Source organism: Varroa destructor, unplaced genomic scaffold, assembly GCF_002443255.2.
Source record: "Varroa destructor unplaced genomic scaffold, Vdes_3.0 BEIS01000005.1, whole genome shotgun sequence".
Lineage (NCBI taxonomy): Eukaryota > Metazoa > Arthropoda > Arachnida > Mesostigmata > Varroidae > Varroa > Varroa destructor.
Genome location: NW_019211458.1, coordinates 27,714,578 through 27,734,435, shown reverse-complemented (window position 1 = coordinate 27,734,435; position 19,858 = coordinate 27,714,578). Strand labels below are relative to the sequence as shown.

Genomic DNA, 19,858 nt, shown 5'->3' with positions numbered 1-19,858 from the left:
AAAATGCTGACAAATGCCCAGTTCTTACTAGATCGATCTCTTGATTTCTTGTGACTGGCTCAACACTATCGAATGAAGTTGGAACAAATCCTATCTGATGTTTCGATCCTCGTTTTTTTACGATGCCTACGGGATCTGGCCTATAACGATCACGCAGTTTCACGGCTACTGCGGGACTCTCGACAATTCCTTCTAGCCGCTTTATATCACCCTCCAGATCCGACGCTCGTTCTCTACGAAGGCATCTGTAACAATATCGACACCGAGTTTTGTCATATCCTACCACAATGGTAACTGGCAAGGTATCATTCGAGGCTCAATTATCTCTGCAAGGATGCTTGCTCTTTACATCTACACGTGTTTAATCAATGCCAATATTTGTCGCAAACATAACAATAAGCAGCCCGAGGCAATGCTCATGCATCGAGTGAACGGGCCTTTTTGTCCTGAACGACCATTTGAGTGATGACACCTTTAAGTATTGTGATCAATTTGCCGAATTAACTAGAAGTGCTATAAAAATAATGATAACAGCATAAATTTTTACGTCCACAATCTGTCCTAGCTATCTCTCCTATAAATATAAAAACAAAAATGGCCAGTCTACACAATAATCATCGTTTTGAAAGCAAAGATTTACCATTAATGAATTAGCAGAATGATAGATAATTGTCCATCTAATTTCAACTATGAGAACTAACTATGTAACACGCAGCTTTTTTTTGAAGTAACGTTTTAATACGAGTTATGATGAGTGTCGGAGGCAGTGTCAGTAGCAGTCTGCAAACAGAAACACAACGCCTATTATGGATAGGATAGCATATTTATACAATAACATTGCAAAGGAGTAAGGAAACGATAAAATCTAAAGTCAAATCATCCATTGCTATTTTGGTTGGCAAAATCTCTTTAATGCGACGTACTCCTGTACAATCGGAAACCGTGTCCGCACCGTTTCCGGATAACTACCGCTTCGAAATCGCTGTTTGGGCCTGTTCACCACAATCAGTGAACGTGGACGGTTCACCCCAATGTGGGCAAAGGAAGACAATCGAGACAAGCGGAAACCAAATCCATTACGAGCTGAGTGATGAGACAGAAAGGATTACCGGTTACCTTGCAGACCAATGGCTTTGCTGATGAGTGAAGGCCTAATGGCTTTATCTCACCTTTGTGGTGGTTTTGTGAAAAAGACTTTGTTTAGGACTCTGCATACCATTTAAAGCCGGTATAATATTTGCAGCTCAACCTTTGATAGAGTACGCGGGCTTCGAGAACTCACCAATACACTAACCATGAGTCGATACTTCTTCGTAATGGTAACTCTGAAAATGTTGGGCCCTATTCGTGAGGAGGCGGCCAGTCTTATCGGAGAGATTACCCCTAACAGCTGTTACCGTTCGCAATGTATTCTGGGTCGGGAGGATTTTCGAGTGCGTAGTTGGATAGCACTTGTAAGATTAATATCCAAAATAATAAAAGTAATAATAATTGTCGTTAGAAATTTTCACAAATACCCAAAGCAAGTCGTTACTTAAAATTGCGCAGCCGATACGTTGACTTAAATTATTCACTATACCTTCCCTTAGCGAAAGACTTGATAATAAACCACGTGTAGCCACAGAAAGTGTCTTTTTCCTCCATTTCTTCTAGGATGGTTTTGGCCTTTTTCAGTGACTCGGTAATATCTTGATTTACCTTACGCGCCCTTTCTAACGCCTCATGCTGTGACTCAAGTCTCGCCAAGGTGGCTGTAAGAAAGTACATTGCATATGGTGACCAACTTTGCTTGCTCAAGACATTAAGACATTGCTGAACATTGCATTCTTGATACAGGCATATCTCGTTTGTTATTTGATTGATTGTTATAAAACGATTCCTAATTTAGACTTGTTGCGTCCACCCATTGTTCCTATGAAAGGAAATTGTAAACGCTTAGCTTAACTCTCATGCTCTGACACATGTGTTCAGAGCAGGATGACCTTCAGAGCTATATTGTGTCTTGTATATAGTACGCAGAATTATTAGGTAAGTATTAACAGTAAGTTCTCTTGACTGTGAACCTAGATTCGGCTTTACGTTAGTGTTATTTCAGCCAACGATACATACACTTTAGCACGAAGTACACTAATCATTCACTGGTCCTTACCTATGGCGGCTTGTTCCGCTTTCGCTGCTTCTTCAGGGTCTATTTTAATGCGCAGATGGCCATCGATATAGCTTTGAATACGTTTGCTCGTTTCTGGTAGAGGACGGGGATGTTTTAGTAGCCCATCGTCGAACTTCACATTTCGTACATTAACTACAACCATCTCGATAGTTCCGATCGAGGCACTGAACACGCAGTTGTGCTCTCACAAGAAGGACATGTAAACGCCAGCCGAGTGGGGGTCGGGAATGGAAATGTCCATTATCGATCTTGATGGAAGAAGGGCAGGCGCATGTGATGAGAACGTCAAGACTGACAGAAAAAATGCCTAATATATATCAACAGTTGATTCATACCTAGCTTCTAGCTAAATCAGTATATATACACGTGAGTAAGTATATCGCATGGATTTATCGTCTCTCGTTCACGTTAGCCACCCTTACTTCCACCAGCGTGTGAATTCTGATCAAGCACAACGGTCACAATCAACGTGTGTTTTGATTGGCCATTCCGGAGTCGAACAAGTCAGGTTCTTTCAGTTCGTTGTTATCTGACGGCGATTACGGAGCTCAGATTAGTTAGAACAGTCTGCCATCAATTAAAATTGCATGCCTAAAGTTCTAGTGTTTGCATTTGGATATAGCCATTTGTTGTTTTTGGAAACAGGTCCTTCGCATATGGTTTCATGTGAGTGAATGTTTTTATGAATCTGTCTTCCCGTATATGTATCTGTGAACGCATGCCCAGCTCTAAATTCAGCTCACTTTCGCCCTTCTGTCGTTCCCCAAAGGAGTTCTGTCGTCTGTCTGGTCTACCCGTCCTGTTTCGTTCGACTTTTTCATCTTTGTCCTCCTGCGCCGCGTCTTGGTTTCCCTTTTACTCAGTTGTTACATAGTTCTCGATCTTCGTAACTTTCTTTGATGTTTCTGTATGCGTTTACCTAACATACGGTGCGTTTTCTTAGCATCACATCTGTGTTACACAAAACATGACGGCACGCTCGACTGTTTATACAGCCGACCGCGGTTGAATAACCACAGCAGCATGATCTGCCCCACCTTCGTATCTCGCTTCCTTCCTCTGCTGTAATCTCTGTCCTTGCTCCAAGCAGATAATCTCATATCGTCATACTGCACAGGCGTAGAGGCGCCATCCAGCACGTACATAAGCGCGCATCCGAGACAGCTGTCATGCAAAGAACGTAAAACCAGACACAGTGTCTACAGTGTTCACTCAGCCAGTGCATAGTAGGTGTTACGGTTAAGCGGTATTTACCAAACCCATCTACCAACCAGCCTTGCCCTCGCCTTTCTGTGGTCGTGGTTGTGGGCTGCTGTTTGCAAGTGCAAAAAGACTATTAGCTACCGGCAACGGGTAACCCCATTCATATCGCAAGCACGATTCGGTCGCGTTTGACGCACGACGTCTACCGTCAGCCACAGTGCTGCCCCTTATACCGTTTCCGCTCCATCTCTGCAGAGCAGGCGGGCATCTGTGTGGCTGGTTGTGTATCTCTCTTGGCTGTTCCTGCGGGGCCAATCCTCTTGGATAAAAACAGGTAGCCAGCAGCCGCACAGTGCAGAATAAAAAGCGCAGTCCGAGCCCCGCTGTCGATGAACGACCAAAGTCGCGTCGTCAGTCGTCGACATTTAGAGTGCGCTGCTGCGGCCTGGTCGTTTGTGTGGTGCTGCCCTCGACATTGTCTTATTTTGCATTTTGTTCACGGCTGGAAGAAGCGATTTGTCCACGACTGGAAGAAGCGCAATTTTCTCTGCTGCGGCTGGTGCATGTGGGTCTGTGTGTATGCGACCATGTTGCTTTGTTACCACACAATCTGCACCTTTTTTCACTAGTTTTCCATGAAAAGTCGCAAAGTTGGTATTTCTCGACACAACGATAGCAACAATACAAGCAGCAGCGGCGACGACGACGGTAACAGCCGAAACAGTTCGTCCCATTGTGGTCGTTGTTGCAAGCAAACCGAGAAGCCGCTTTCTTGCCACCATGGCTTGTAGGTTTCCGCTTTCTTACCATGGTCCCATAGTCAGCCCTTCTTTTTCCTCTGAGCAAACATGAATCAGGAGTTTGGACACCGCCCGCTACAGATGGGTGCATCGTCGCCTGCTGTCAACCTGCCGTCACTGCTTTTGCTGCAACTGCTAAGGGCAGCAGCAACCGATGAACCACAACCTCAAACTAGCCCAGTACTTTTTGCGAGCTTAGATTATTCAAAATGCATCTGGCGCGTATTCATTCCGTGGTATTAGGCGCCGGTAAGGGAAGACTAGGAGGAAGGATAACTGTGGAGCGAAATTTGGAACGGGACCAGCATCAACTGTTAGTGTTGTTTACGTTTGACGACGTCCGAAAAATTGCGTGCAGGAAGGACGCACAGGCCGAAACAGAAAGTGCAAATCGGTAATCGAAATTTACCCAGAAACGAATCGCGGAAACTGGTAAGTACTCGATATGCTTCTATTGTGTTTACATTTATCAATATAATGAATTTCCAAAGGGGATAAATGACGCCCCTAGCCCAGTGGGTTCGACTAAGTCATTTTATTAGAAGGCAACTAAAAATTAGTTACTGTCTAGTTAAAGACATTATGCACTATACGTGAGCAGGACGATGCGCAATTTCGAAATCGAGTTTCGAAATTTCTTTATCCACTAGAATGTTCTGCCTTTAAACGTTTTGACATGGCAGAATTACTTGATTAACTTACACATGTGTGATCTAATCGTTGATATGAAACGTGTTTGGTTAGTATACTATATAACTATTAAATGATTCGCAATTACATAAAGTGGGCTTGCTATGAAATGTATCTTGCAATCTGGCATGAAAATAAAATTAAACTAAATGTCTGGTTGCCAATTCCAATAACCGCAAGTGAAATCCACAAATATATATATGTATCACCCATGTTGTTTATTATCTATTTGTTTTAAGTTACCTTTACATACTACCTTCAAGTAGCCAACTTTACACAGCTATTACATTAAAATATCATGTCCAGGTATTATTCATAGGCAACCTTGTTGTCTCTGACCATAAAGAGGGTGACTGCCGACTGAGCTGTATGGAACTACTGAAACACGCATGAAAGAGATACGCGTAATAGGGAACACAAAGAAACGACGGCTGAACTGCTATAGAAGGTCATTCTGCTTACTCGTAAATCTTTAACTTTATTTCACTATCCAGGCAGGTTCGTTTTATTCGTTCCGATAGCAAGTAAAGGGAGTCACTATTAGGTCAGGTGAGTGGATCTAATAAGCAAGTAAGGACCATCCTGGTCTTCCACTGCGTCGCGCAGATCGGGCGAACGTAGTAGCCCGAAGGAACAGCACGCTATTGGCATAGCTGTGACAGCTTACGAAACCTGTGAAATTCATCTGCAGTTCTGAGGTATTTTTTATCTCATCTTTCCCTTCCGCCGCTTCTGATTCTTAGCCCCCGACCGTACCCCATCGTAACCAGTTTCGCACGTGTCATGCCTTTGTGCATTCTTTCAGTAAGGCACACAGGAATGTTGGAAAGGCATCACCCTGGGGCCTACCGTATGTCGCGATAGTCCAACACCTCTTCGACTCGCCACAAGGACTATAATCTGACACCGGGCCATTCTTTCTCAGTTAATTAAATTGCGTATGGTGGTTTGCGTACACCATGAAATAGCCGTATGCGTTGCGCAATATATTATACACTGCTGCATAATATGATGGAAACCCATTTACGGTAGTAAAAAATGACTGAAAAATAGTGGTTGTTAATGGAGGACGTGCATAGGACAGCGGAAAAATCAATGAAAAATAGTAATTTGCTTGCGAGAAATTAAGTTAACAACCAGATAGAAAGTGATATATTTAGACCACTGACAGTAGTTTTCATGTTTACTATTTTTTGGTTATCTGTTAAAATCTGCATGTGTACACTTACGTTTTTATTAGCGTTGATAAGTCCATTAATTGAGACCACCCAATAACTATAATCGCTATTTTCTCACCGTAGAATTACCTATTAAGGAACCCCTCGGATCGATTGTTTGGTAGCATTTGACTGTATCATAAGCAGTAGAATAGAGTACCTGAACAACTTAATGCAGTTGGTCGGCGTTGCTTTATGCCCAAGTTACTATTAATTAATGTACGTTGACTGGGACATCATGATGACGACCTGTGGCTGTACCCGTGTCTGCATAAAATTTCTAACGCATTTACGCCACGAAGTATTATTCTCAAAAAACATATCTTCATACTCAAAAATGGATTGGCCAGTTGATAAGTGTACATTCTTGGTTTTGTTGCCTGCCGTTAAATTTTGCAAACGGTCATCTCAACTGACGCGTAAGAAACAGCAGGCCGCAGTACATCATACGCTCGACTGCTTTTTCCACGTTCTGTATCTGCCAATCATAAGAAACGAAATATATAGTTTAACTAGGTGCGTTTAGTCCGCTCACCACTTAATATTAAAGCCCACACGATAGACAAAGGGACGCACGGACCGATGCCCAACCAGACAAGGCCTAGCGCAGAATACAGCTATAGATTAATTGTATCAACGGATGGTAATGTTGCGACCTTTTCCACAGAAATTCTGTGTGTTTGGTATACTCGTTAGCATTTAGCCCCAGCCAAAGGCCGTATGGTTGATCTGAAAAACCTTTCAGCCTAGCTGCAATTCAAACTGATACTATCGGTGTTTAAAAACTTCCTAACAAAAAACAGTCTATAATCAAGATTGTAATGTTGTAGCCGCCTGATCCTTCAAGCTGCTTCAGGTCAATCGACCGCAAAAGAGAAAAGAGAAAGACCTATATCTATTTTGAGAAAGCCTAAGCGCAGCGAACATATGTACATCCCTTCCATAAGGTACAAACGCGTTATGGCGTCTAGGGAATCTACATGGCTTTTTGTAAATAAGTAGCACACACTGCATTATCATACAGTTTTCGTACAAACCTGCAATAAAGCAGAATTATTTATGGGTTTTGTTTGAATTAGAAACCAGAATGCACAAATATGATTGCCCGAAATGTGTCTTTAGGACGATGAGCCTTCCCGATCCGCCGCAGGTGATTCATTATTCATACAACTGAGTGTGAACTGGGCTGTTTTAAGGCAATGAGTAATAGAGTGACGGACGTTTGAAACTCATTTTCGAAAGATATGTCACGTTTCGAAATACGATCTCTGCTACTACTAGCACTCAACGTAAGGAAGTCGTCAAAGTTCTGAGTGATCTGAGGTTTTCTGCGATCGATGCATGGATTTTGCAGACGACAAAGTGTACAATCGATTTGTCGACGACGCGCCCTTAACTCATCTGGCATTTTTTGGTCTCCAGCCGAATATGTATATACATACATATATATAGATATACACATATATATAAGGTATTGACTGTTTCTCAAGCTAGATAACCTGAAGTCACATTGTCTTAAATTATATTGGCCGCATCGGGTCGTTCGAAAGCCAGCTGTAGTAGATATGCTAAAATTGTTGAAATAGCTTTTTTTACACTTATGATACAGCGTCGTAAGGATGATAAAGGCATAAATACTATCGAGGCTTATGTAAAAATCGGCCTGTACATGCTCAAGATACGTTATCAAAGGGAACGAGCCGAAAACGGCTTTACCCCTATTGTTTTAGAAATTTCGATGTAAAAGAAGCTCCTTGTAGTGGTCGACTAGTTTCGAAGGAAGCTTATCAAGTTTATAACGGAAGCTGGGTCAGAGTGTGACACGTGAATAGCCATGACATCGTTATCATGGAGCAAAGCATCCATCACTAAGGAGTTTGAAGACTGCCGGAGTTGGTACCAAATAACTTCCTCGATCATATTTGTATCTGTGAACCTATACAGAGGCATAACAAAATCAAGCCATTTATGGCGCGGCTAATTACAGATGCTAAAAAATACGTTATATACAACAATAATGGGTAAATAAAAAATGGGCTCTACGATCTGCGGCAACGCTGCTAATAAAAATGATACTATAGGTTTGGTAGGACTGGATAGATGAGATAATCGCGTACTTTGAATTGCTGCCGTCTGGCAAAATGACTTATTCCAACCTTTACCGTCTGTAATTAATATGATCACAGGAAGGCATTGAAAAAATCGACTAGAACTAGATGAGAAAAACTTCTTTTCTACCATGATAATATCTGATCACATACATGTTTGGCTATATACCAACAAAAAAAAATTGATAAAACTTGCAGTGGGTCCGTCATATAGCTCGGATTTAGTACGATCCGATTGTTGGGTCCGGCTGAGCTTCTTTAATGGTACTGATGTATTTTCAGTGGAGGGATGCGAAGATCAGTCGTTGCAATTTGTCGTGCAGAACGCACAATTGCTCTACAGTGACAAGATTATTGTATGACATGTTGTCAGAAAACAAAATAGCGATTCTATCAAAATGGCGCATATCTAGTTTAAGGACGTTCATTTACAATATAAAAGCACTTAATTCCATTTCGGCAGAAGAAAAGTTAACATTTTCTCAACAATCAATGTATATATAAAACAAAAAAAGATCGGTAGTTAGTTCGTGTAGCTTCTATATTGACCAATTAAGAAATCCAACAGTAGCGCGTACATTCGGCGCGATTTCTTCTGTGCGAAGTTATTAATCTATGTTTACTTGTTCTTATCACCGCTATTACCTAGGCATTCTCTCGAAGCGAATGAGTAAAGTTTCTATAATAATATATATATGTATACTATATATATATAGCCAAGCAATAAATTTCTTCAAATTTATTACTTGGCTCAGTCAGCTCTGATGACTTCCACTGTTTTGAGATGTGTGTAACTTCAGTGAAACGGCGTAGAATGGCGTGCCTTGTTAGGCAGGATCACGGACACAACGAAAAGTGCCTCCAGCCAGGGATCCATTGGCAGCGGGCCATCAGTATAGTAGGCCCAATTTTGTTGAGCTACATTGAATCGGTCTGCCGAGCCTGTGACGGCAACAACGCCGACGTTGTATGGCGGCTCGACGCAGTAGGCAGAGGGCAAGAACGGCGGTGAGAACTGTTCAAAAGTAGAGCCACTACAAACGATAGAAATAACAAACGCAGGAGAAACCCGGCCGGCGGCGATAGCCGTCATCATCGGAAAAACACAAACAAAGAGGGCCTTTCGTCTTCTTTTTTAGGTATTATTAATGGGAAAGGACATCACCGTGGATCGTTATTTCGTCAGGCGTGAATCAAAATAGCGGAAAACAAACGAAAGCCACATAATTTATTGTATCATAGGTGTCAACGCGTGTAAGCTTATAACTGTACTAGCCAAACCCTAGCAGCAGCGACAGCAGCTACATAAACACTGGTTCCAAATAAAGCTGATAACAAGAGAAAAAGGGTCTGTGGATATGTGCGTACGCATACCCCTGTTCCTTTCAGATACTCCCTGTAGCTGCTATAGGCATAACGAACAAATAATCGTGTGTTTAATGTATCCTATACGATCACTCAGGCAGTTCGGTTCCGCATTCATTGTTCGAAAATTAAACGATTTCCTCGTCGTCGTTGTAGTCATTGCTGTTGTCGTCGTTACGCCAAACCGAATCGTTGGCACTTTATCGATTCCTAATATTAAAGCAAGTGATATGAGCAGTCTTCTCGTGTTGCCTTGACAACCATGGAAAACTTACCCGCTACAGATCTCTCTTTCTCTCTCTCTCTCTCTCTCTTTCTCTCTGTGCATATATGCCGTATGATTATCTGTGTTTTTCCTTTCTGCGAGTGACCAGAAGCTGAATAGTGCTACAGTCGTGCACGATGAGGGAAGCACCGGCGACAACGTCTACGATGACGGTCGATCAAACTGGGCGCAGTCTACAGGCAGACATAACGTAATGTGCGGCCATTCGTTAGCACAGCGCCTGGTTGTTAGTGCAGGTGCCGCAGAGGCGTTGGTGGTTAGTATTACCAGTACCGGATAGACCTAAATGCGAATAGAGGTTTACTTGTAGCAATGGAGCGGACACGATGTAGACGACTACCAGACGCCGTTGCCCAGGAAACCACCAGACAACAAATAGCGCCAACAGCAACTGCAATGGCAACGGTCGTAATGGTGGCTATGACTATTCAACGTGCGGAGTGCTACAACGTCCAACAACGCCATGTCCAGCGCATAGCTTCTATGGAGCACACGCTAGGGAAAACTAGACAGATATATATGGGTTGGCCGACCACTTGGATTATTTAAACACGAATCAACGAAGGCAGTAAACCTCGCTATTATTAAAAGAATACACGACAATGATGTATGTTCTAGCGTATAGACCAAAGGGCAAATTGTGCGAGAACATTTTCGAAACGATGAAGTTGAGGCTAGCAAATCACAGCGCAAGGCAAGATAAGAAAACAAATGATAATGCTTGTTTAGTTTCGAGAATAATGAGAATAATAGAGAATACCTTAATGAAATAGTGATATAAAATAGATTACGTTTGAATGGATTTCTCACTTCGATTTCCCTTAGGACCATATTCTCTTTAGGCTGATTTAGTTCAGCCAGACAAACGGAGAGCTACCTCACGGCTCGACAATAAAAAGACTATTGGAAGCTCTTTTCTTCAGTATTACCAATTTCATACTAACATCAAGTAGATCAAATGTACTTCATATCATTTTGTACTGATTCTTTCCTTGTTTTTTCCCTTCTTTTCCCCTACGCTTATGCTCTATCTGCTCTAGACGCCGCTGTGCATGACGGTGTTTGGGAATGAGATGGCCATTTACCGATTCGTCTGTCTTTTGGCATCTCACTACGTGATGACCACGACAACGACGTCGGCTAGTGCTCGACGAACGAAAAGAAACACAAGACGCCACCACGCGTAAGCACCGTATGAAAGAATTTATTCATCTGTACCATTCGTTTGCCTGCTTTTCAGTACCTAACTGATGATAGTTGCCAACCGGCGCGGTCTGTATCTCATTCATAAGCACCATCTTGACAATGCTGATTCATCCGGTACTTCTATTCAAGAACGCCGATGCCGACTGTGTACTCAGATTGCCGTCGTTTTCTTTTCCGTTCTTTTATACGCGTGACATTTTCTTAGACAGTTCGTTTTTTTCTCGCATATGCTTCATGGTTTGTGCTACTATCCTGGTCCAATCAGAGTCAGCCGACCAGCTTGTAAACGACGACTAGCAATGGCTACACCGACGTCGACGTTGGCCCTAGTCATGTACGGTCCTACTACGGTTGGTAAGGACGACAGACGCGTTGACGGAGGATCCTAGAGTAGGCTACAAAGAGGACGATAGGGGAGAAAAAACACAGGAGACAACCCGAGAACAGACACTCCTAGGATGAGTTTCTTTCTACTTCCGATCAGTTGGGGCAACATTGGATCGGAGGGGGGTGCGATAACACGCTGGTAGGTGGGTGGCCAGATGGGGTTTGCAAGTGAGCAAAACAACCGAATTTTGTCAGGCAGCTAACTTACAAGAAAGCAATGCAGCGGGAACCAACAAAAGCAGGCAGAAAAATATTTTCCAAGCCAAGACAGCCTAGCATAGATAGCGCAGACAATACGACCACCGCAACGACGCCGATGTATATATAGTGAGCTATTCGACTAAACGCCGGCACCGACAAACAACTGAAAATGAAAAGAAAAATCGAAAAAAGGCAAGATGCCGAGCGACAAGCGACAGAATTTTTCTTTCTCAGTTGATTAAAATTGATGTACAAATGTTTACGGTAAACGTGTACGTCGGCCGTGTCAACCAGCGGTAATGCTTTAGGACAAGCCTGTGTTGCGGAAGGACTGGCATTACCTTATGACCAAGTAGTTACAGGGTGAACGATGAGACTGGCAAGCCGCAATCGGTAACTAAGGGCTAGGACGGGCTCAGCAAGAATTTCTCGTTGCAAACACAGCACGTTGTGCACCAGTAGCAACATTGGCGCAGGCCAAAAATAGGCAGACGATCGTATGACCCAACGGCTAAATAGAAACATAGATACGGAAGCGAGCAACACATTGAACGTGGGCTATGCAAAGTCACTCGAGGTCCTTATGTGTTTTATGCAATAGAACGAAGAAATAACGAGTTTCGTCGTAGTACGTCTCGTTAGAAGGAAGCTGAGATAGACACAAATCGAATCAGAATAGAAACAGGGGAATAACTAAGTGGCTACATTCGTTCGTTTAATTCAACTCACCGATCAATTCTGAGAACCTTGACCAAAAGCAAGGTCCGCAATGCAAGGTCACAAGGTTTTTTTTTTGAATAGACCACTGGCACAGTAAATTAAAGACAACACCAATTTACTGTGACATCTAGCAGAGGAGGGCTTGTTATTATACGAAACAAAGAGACTCAGTTTTTCTTTTACTTGCGATTGGATAGTTTAGAACTGGTTGAGTGAAATATACAGAGTAAAAACATACGGTTTCCAAATATGTTGCTATAACCAAATATGCCAAACAATTACTAATTCCATATTACGACAGTATATCAGCCGTTGTTCGCTTATGTTATGTTTTCAAATGAGATTAGTTTAAAATGGTGCAAGACGGGACTTGTAAGAAGTTCCGTAAACACTTCCCAGTAGAGGAAAACATAAATACATCGTGTGCTCTCGTAGCTGATTCAGACCGAGCTACAGTGTGGCACCTCCAACGAAAGTTACATCAAAGGATCAGAACAGCAGCCTGTAGCCGAAAAGTCTACCAGAAAACGACCTACCATCCATTATAGTAGGAAACCCTTTGCGAATCGATTTTGGTCGTGGCATAGTAGCTGATCGCCTTCGATTTAGGCACTTCATCATTAAAAGTGGCTTGATAACAGTAAATTAACTATTACAACGCTTCAGCTATCATTCGGGTTAGCAATAAATCACGTTAACTGGGAGTGCTGTTCCCAACAACCTTTAGAAAAAGAATTTCTATTATTTACAGAATGGTTTTTTTTTAATTCCAAATGGATCGCCGCCTCTCCGTGGTCTTTATTGCTCAGTTGAGGAACATCGGAGTGGGTCAACAGGTTTCAGGACCTGTGAAACTATGTTTTTTTATTAATGCTGCAAGCCAGTAATCAGATTTTCGTGTTACCTTTTTCAATGATGATCCGACTACAACACAGCGCGTGTCTTCAATATGTGTGTGACACAATAAAGACTCGCAGTAATAGCCAATGTGTATCTGTAATGTGAGGTTAAATAAAATAAAGCAGTGACTGAAATGAAAATAGGTGTCAGCTTCTCGACACCGACAACACAAATGGCCAGTCGCAGTATTTTCGTTTCTATCTACTATGGGTCGAACACTGATATCGATGTCCCAAGGCGTTGCCTTAGTCGATCCGATTCAGAAATTGATAATCCACGCTCCGACCCCCTGCTTTAGGTTATCAGACTATTCAAGTATTGTCCTGTCTATCGCCGAACCGCTATACGTGGTTCAATAACCAGCTTAGAGCTAAAGCTTTGGCTGGTTCGGGGTTTGTCCCAACGAGCTGTGAATCGAGTGAGTGGAATGAATACACCTGATAATAAGAGCACTCACCTTATAAAGTCTGTCCTGACCCAGTTTATGCCGGTAACAATTTGACAATCATTTTGTTCGCGAATTAATATCCGACTCCCGAGCACGGTCCACTACTATAATCAGTAATCAATTCGTCCGACACTCATCAGTCTGATGCACATTCACTTGTTATATTAGCAGCACCAATAGATATCATAATTCACAGCAAATGTGTTACAGACTGGCAGATACCATATGTACCTATGCGACCCAGCTGTACCACAGCGGTCGTTCACTATCTGAAGCAATTTATATTCACCGTAGAACAAACGCCTAGTGTTAATTTGTGTATTCATACGGCGAAATCTATTTCAACAACATGACACGGTCGTTCAGTCACCTTCGAGCTCGTCGGTAGAGGTGGATCGGTTCAGACTGATTGTGATGAATCGGACTGATTGATTGACGGGTCAGATCACACATCTCCAATTCAGGCGGTGCACAGAACATTCCAGTAACGCAGCTGTACAGGCAAGCGCGAAGCAGTTAGCTTCGTTTACAATGTACCGCAGCGCAGGGCAACAACTACGTAGTACGCCTGCCACCCTCAGCATGCACTTGCATTGAGCCTGACTCAGCAAACGTTGCCGTGTGTGCAAGTTAGCGATTGCAGAGCCCACTTGAGCCTTAGACAGTTTTCACCAACCTCGCCATCGCCGTTACGGTAGGTTAAATGGCGCATCTAGCGAACAGGTTGTAGTGACAAACGAGCATACAGTCGAACATAGAACCAAATAGCGAAACGGCCAAAGCGGCTGGTTTGCTCACATATTCTGAAGCGGTAAGCGAGCGCCTTGGAGGGCTGAAGTGATTAAAGCAAGACGCCATCTGGTGGCAAGCGCCGTGACTACTTTACAGCGGCGGGTCCGGCAGTGGCTAGGAACAACCAGGGACGGTAATTGACATTGAACCGCCGCAGTAGACTTTGCCGTGTCCCCCAGTCGCATCGCTATAATCGTCAGGAGCAACAGCGGCATTATCAGGTAGACGTGTGTGTATAGAACGGATCTAACCAATAGAACAGGGAAAGAGAGGAGACGCAGGAACCGGCTACTGCTGGTTGCATTGGCGATCAGATCTGCCGTAAGATCGGGCGCGGCTTCAGCAGCGGAAGTTCAGACACACAAAAGAAAAGAGCATACGTCAACTCGCTGCTTTGGCGGGTAGCCCCATTCTAGACAGCGCATGCGCCGGATTGGAAGCTGCGCTCGCCGAACGTTGGATCAGACGTCACAACGCCGCTGAAATGGAAAACCCTAACAGCAGTTGAGCGGCGTGCCGTCCCGATGAACAGAGCCGTTCTGATAGGGATGCAGCTGACGCTTTAGTGCTACGCCAAAGTAAAAAGTTGAAGAAGCAATAGAGAGCCAGTGATCAAGTCGAACGTAGTGCCAGAACAACGCCGCGGTTGATTAGAATAAAAATGCCATGTTATCCGAACACTACACGCAATCGTACATCAGAGAACAGATTCAAAGCCATGGGTTACTTAGACAGCCACATGAAAACACAGAGGAACAGGCATGCCGTAAAAACGGACAACCCGTAAAGGAACGGGCGCGCAAAAGTGTAGGAAAACAGTGGTCAGGATGGATGAGCGCAAGCTATTTCATAAGGTAAAGAAACATCTAACAGAACGGACATGAACATACAAATACGTTATCGTAGTTTACAAAATGTTACATCATTTGATTAAACAAAAGCGATTGCGAGCCCTGAGGGTGAATGAATCTGAATGTAGCAAAATCAGTAAATGACATTGGCCGGTTGGACCAAACGCAGACTATAGATTCACCATATTGCAACATTATGTTGCCCAATTTGAATTAAAGTGTTTTAGTGCGGGGTTACATTCACGTCTGGGTCAATCAAATCCCGTTATATGTAAATTACCTTACCAATTAGCTCGCCTTACAGGAAGCGCTGCACTCATTGATCTCACCTTTTCGCTTAAATACCCGTGTAATGTAATCAGTGTATAAAAAAAGCCAGTACCATATATGACATATAGGGGATGATGGGGCTGGCAAGGCCAGTGCTGTTGCCTGATAAAGGGAAGCTAATTCGAAAAGATACTGCGTGTCCTGCAAAAAACACTTAGGCATTTTTGAGACATAGGCGAAACAAAAGTTTTGCGCAAGTCAAGTTAATGGATCCTTTCCTACCGAATTTAAACGCAACTACCATTATTTCACTCATATGCGTAATTTATCCAGCACATTTTGTTGTGCTTTTTTTTTTATCGCAATGTCGAAGGTTAGAGAACTAGTTCAAGCTAGACAATTCTGGTTTATACATTTGCCATTTTTAATTAAATAACTTGACCCCTTCGGAGGCTATATAGGCCAGTAAGAGCAATAATTTAGCCAAACGAGTGGATATATACTCATACTACTATGTATTTGAATTTTGGTTTTTTTTTGGGGGGGGGGGGGGGTAAACGCGTCGCCGTAACACGATTAAGCAATTGCTATGGAGGAAACCATGTAGTCGATAAATAATAAAAATCCAGATAATGAAGATCGTGACTCTGACGTAATTAATTAAGTAATCACAGGCAATTATATTAGAATCGTAAGTAACCACTATAGACACACGAGCTCTAAAGCAGTCAGATTGACTTTGCAAAATTGCATGTATGCTATTAAGGTTTCTTACATTTTTCCAACAAAGTACCAATCTCAGATATACAAGTATGTAACCAGTTAATACTCGTATATTTGTACTGCCCGGCGGAACTGAATTAGGATCTCTTAATTAATCATCTTCGACACTTAACGACAATGTAGTATGATTTTTTCAATTGAGACCACGGTTCCTTCTTAGAAGGTAAACATTTTCCTTTCAACATTGTCTACTTCTTCCCACAAATCACTAGGTGCCTATATTGTGTCAGGGCAGAATGGAAAGGTATGTTAGGCACTATGGATTTACTTATCCCCCTGAAACTTGTTTTTCTGTTCGAAAGCAGGTATTTTCATCTCCCCGCTCTACTTCCCTAGGCCTGCTTACAGATGTTGCCCATTCAATAAGATTCGCGGGATTTGTAACGGACCAAACGAGCAGACGGTCGTGTCAAAAACTAAAAGCGTTTAATTACATTTGTTTTGATCTACTCCGTGCGCATATAATTAAAGGCTTATATGTGTTTCTTAAGTGCGACAAAGAGACTTTTCTCAAACCATCGTTGCAGTTACATGACGGGAACAAGTGCCTGGCCCCGTCACGCCTACGTCGTCCAGATAGTATGGACGCCCAAAGGGTGTAAGATCGGGCGCTATCTAATAACTCAGCCAGGTATAGAGAGAGCAATAGTGCGCACGAAACACAACATTTAATTACTATCCGCCGAGCACTGGACAATTTCGAAATAACAACAGTAATAATAATAATAACACAAATATAATAACTATGGTACATCTATGAAACAGCCAGCATCAGCGTTAGACCTATACTGCAAAATGACTGCTTTCTCGATTGTACCAAATTACATAACGGAAATGGTACAACAGGCCTCCTTGATCAAAGTCATACTTAATATAAAATATCTTTGTTGGAAAAAACTGACCAGATGGTGTAATTGCAGAGACGACAAAAGCCATTCTGTGATGGGATACTAAGCAGATCCATAACTCAGATTGCCGTAACATTGTTTTTTTTTAATGTCAAAGCTGTTCATAATGCGAAAGAGGGCTTGAAGGCGTGTTCTTTCTTTAAGGGATAGATATCACATCTAGTATAGATGGATTTAGTGCAGATTCTGTTAATTGCTCAATGGCCCGAAATCTTGGACAAGATTCTAACAAATCCATGGTCACCAGCTCTTGAATATCTCAGTATTGCGTAAGATAATTATTAAATAGCACTGGTGTGTTTACACTATTGATGATAAATATAAATTTCACTTAACATAAGTCTCCTCATATTTTAAAACATCAGCAGCATCGTCGCGATATAACCTAATTGAAAACAAAAACAGATCTATAAGAGCTCCGTGTGAGCATACTGCGTAGCACGCCCCACTCTTCGATCACTAAAAGCTCAGCGCTTACGTTAACAGGGGCATGTGGACGACGCTCTGTTAAGAATCTTCCGAATCGTATCGGTGCCCCAAAGGGCTAAATTGCTGCTATGGTTTTTGCCTGCCTGGGCAACGTACCGGCACGAAGATACAAGAGGCACTCTTGCACACAGGCTGTAAACGATGTGTAACAGGACGACCGGGAAACAACTTTCCGGCCTTTTTTTCCTTTTTTACCCCCTTCCCTCTCTTTTTTCCTTCCTCGCTCTTTACGTCGATGTTGGGCGACCCGTAGTTTGTCGCTCACGCAGCTACTCGCTCTGTCATCCACCCTAGCTTTTCCTCCCCCTCCCCCTCCCCGCCCCCTAAATCCTGTGTGCAAAGGACTACCCCAACGTCGGCCATTAGAAATGCGGTGCGGGTCATCGATCAACATATCCTGCCGAGCTATCAAGCAGCGACGGCTGCTCGCTTTTGGTTGGCGGACCAGGGTCTTCCTGCTAGTATCCGCCACTGCTAAACCCACAGACGATTACAGAGAGAGAAAGAAGGACGATATGGACGTACAGGCGCAGTGGGCTGTGCCTACACTACTTTTTACCTACCGTATAAGGTGAAAACTGTCTACATAACTCTCACTTGCCCATTCCTAGCCCCTCGAATTAGGCGATGAACCACGTGCGAGCAGGTACTTCTTGGCTCGGTGCCTCCGTAAACATACAACGTGCCGTATCTTGTGGGCTACGGACACTCTGCGCATGGAAGGGAAACAAAACATCGGTGCATGAGCGGCGATGAGGCAGAAGAAAACGAAACGACGACAAAAAGGAGAACGCCAGAGTACCTCCTGGCAGACAAAAGAGCATACGCAGCAATTTTGGTGGTCTTCTATTTAGTAGACAGAATAGGACAAACCGTTCCGAGCAAACTCAACTGTATACGAAGATTAATCTTGCGAAATATATTCATTATCGCGGCAAAGTTCTTCTACACTATTGTATATAGCCGTTTTATGCACATTGTGTAGGCAGCGACAAGGGGCTCAAATTGTTGGGGTAAGTTATCAAGTAATTTTTGTATTTTTAGCATGTGATAGCCCTTATATTAATAGTAGTATAAAATCAAGAGTGAATATAAGCAAATATGAAAGTTAAGCGATTCATTATAGTAAACGATTATAAGATGAATATTTTTTTTATCAACTCTTTTTTTTATCAACATAGAACTTTGTGGTAATGCGCGTTTTTTTTTTAAATCAAATCGTCTATTTGTGAGGTGTTATTCCTTTCGTATATTTTAGTCCATTCCATGCCATCTACTGTTACAATATGGCCTATAATCTTAATAGTACACTGGATTGGACTTTATTTCTGTACGTCGCGGGAGAAAAACGGAACAACATGTGTGTACATGCATGTACATGTATATACCCATCCTGTTGTAACTTCTTCATCTTAATATCCGATTAAATTGGATGAACTTTAACCCGTCGTCGTTTCCGGCCTCTTAGACCGTCACTTACAAAATGGCGATGGGACAATACACAAACTTTTCCACTTTCCACTAGCCATCCGCGATGAGTATTATCTGGCCCATTTTACACTGCCTGTTACGTATGAGCTGTGGATTAAGTTCGATAGACGCCCTGTGACTGACGCTCACAGCATGCGACCTGCGGCACGTGATGGTAGTACCTGTGCCGTAAATATTGACGTGTGTATATCCCATTAGCTTGCGAATTCGTGTCCCCTGTCGGCTGGATGCTCACTACTGTTACTGGAGATTATTGGCAGTACCACGCTGAAAACACGAGCGCTTTGCCACAAGCTAGAAGAATTGAAACGTTTCAGCCGTTCCCTATTCATCGTTGGCTTTATTCTCTATAGACGAAATAGTGCTACTCATAGTCTCTTAACATTTAACGTTAATTTGGCAGAGGGTTGCTCAGCTGGGATTTGGAATCTACCAGGTTCGGTTTGGCCCTGGGCATCCGTTAAGTTGCTAGGTTACTACATTGGACTCAGCGTGCCCCTCCAACGTTACTCTCCTAGTATGCATTCGTTTCTTCAATGCAAGGCTTGTCAGACCCCACTATACGTCATATAG

At 42.9% G+C, this 19,858-nt stretch overlaps 2 protein-coding genes and 1 long non-coding RNA gene across 10 annotated transcripts in view; 1 reads left to right on the top strand and 2 right to left on the bottom strand.

Moving 5' to 3' along the window:
• Positions 1-15,327, bottom strand: part of LOC111250819 (uncharacterized) — a 24,653-nt gene extending 9,326 nt beyond the window's left edge. The window contains exons 1-5 of one of the 3 annotated variants that reach the window (XM_086989416.1): positions 13,711-15,327; positions 13,258-13,347; positions 2,150-2,418; positions 1,580-1,751; positions 29-245 (exon numbers count right to left, since the gene is read on the bottom strand). In XM_086989416.1, the coding sequence (XP_086845542.1) occupies positions 29-245; positions 1,580-1,751; positions 2,150-2,312 (552 nt within the window). In that variant the 5' untranslated portion in view covers positions 2,313-2,418; positions 13,258-13,347; positions 13,711-15,327. Of the gene's footprint in view, positions 1-28; positions 246-1,579; positions 1,752-2,149; positions 2,419-2,592; positions 2,744-13,257; positions 13,348-13,710 lie in introns of those variants that run through there. The other 2 variants (XM_086989417.1, XM_022806609.2) reach the window with 2 other exon arrangements.
• The window catches only part of vari (MAGUK p55 subfamily member vari), a 66,804-nt gene that overhangs the window by 30,520 nt on the left and 16,426 nt on the right, over positions 1-19,858 (bottom strand). The window lies entirely within an intron of this gene.
• The window catches only part of LOC147755494 (uncharacterized), a 22,916-nt gene continuing 12,931 nt past the window's right edge, over positions 9,874-19,858 (top strand). Inside the window, exons 1-2 of the long non-coding RNA XR_015327873.1 lie at positions 9,874-10,095; positions 10,880-11,022. This is a non-coding gene — a long non-coding RNA (uncharacterized LOC147755494). The remainder of the gene's footprint in view (positions 10,096-10,879; positions 11,023-19,858) is intronic.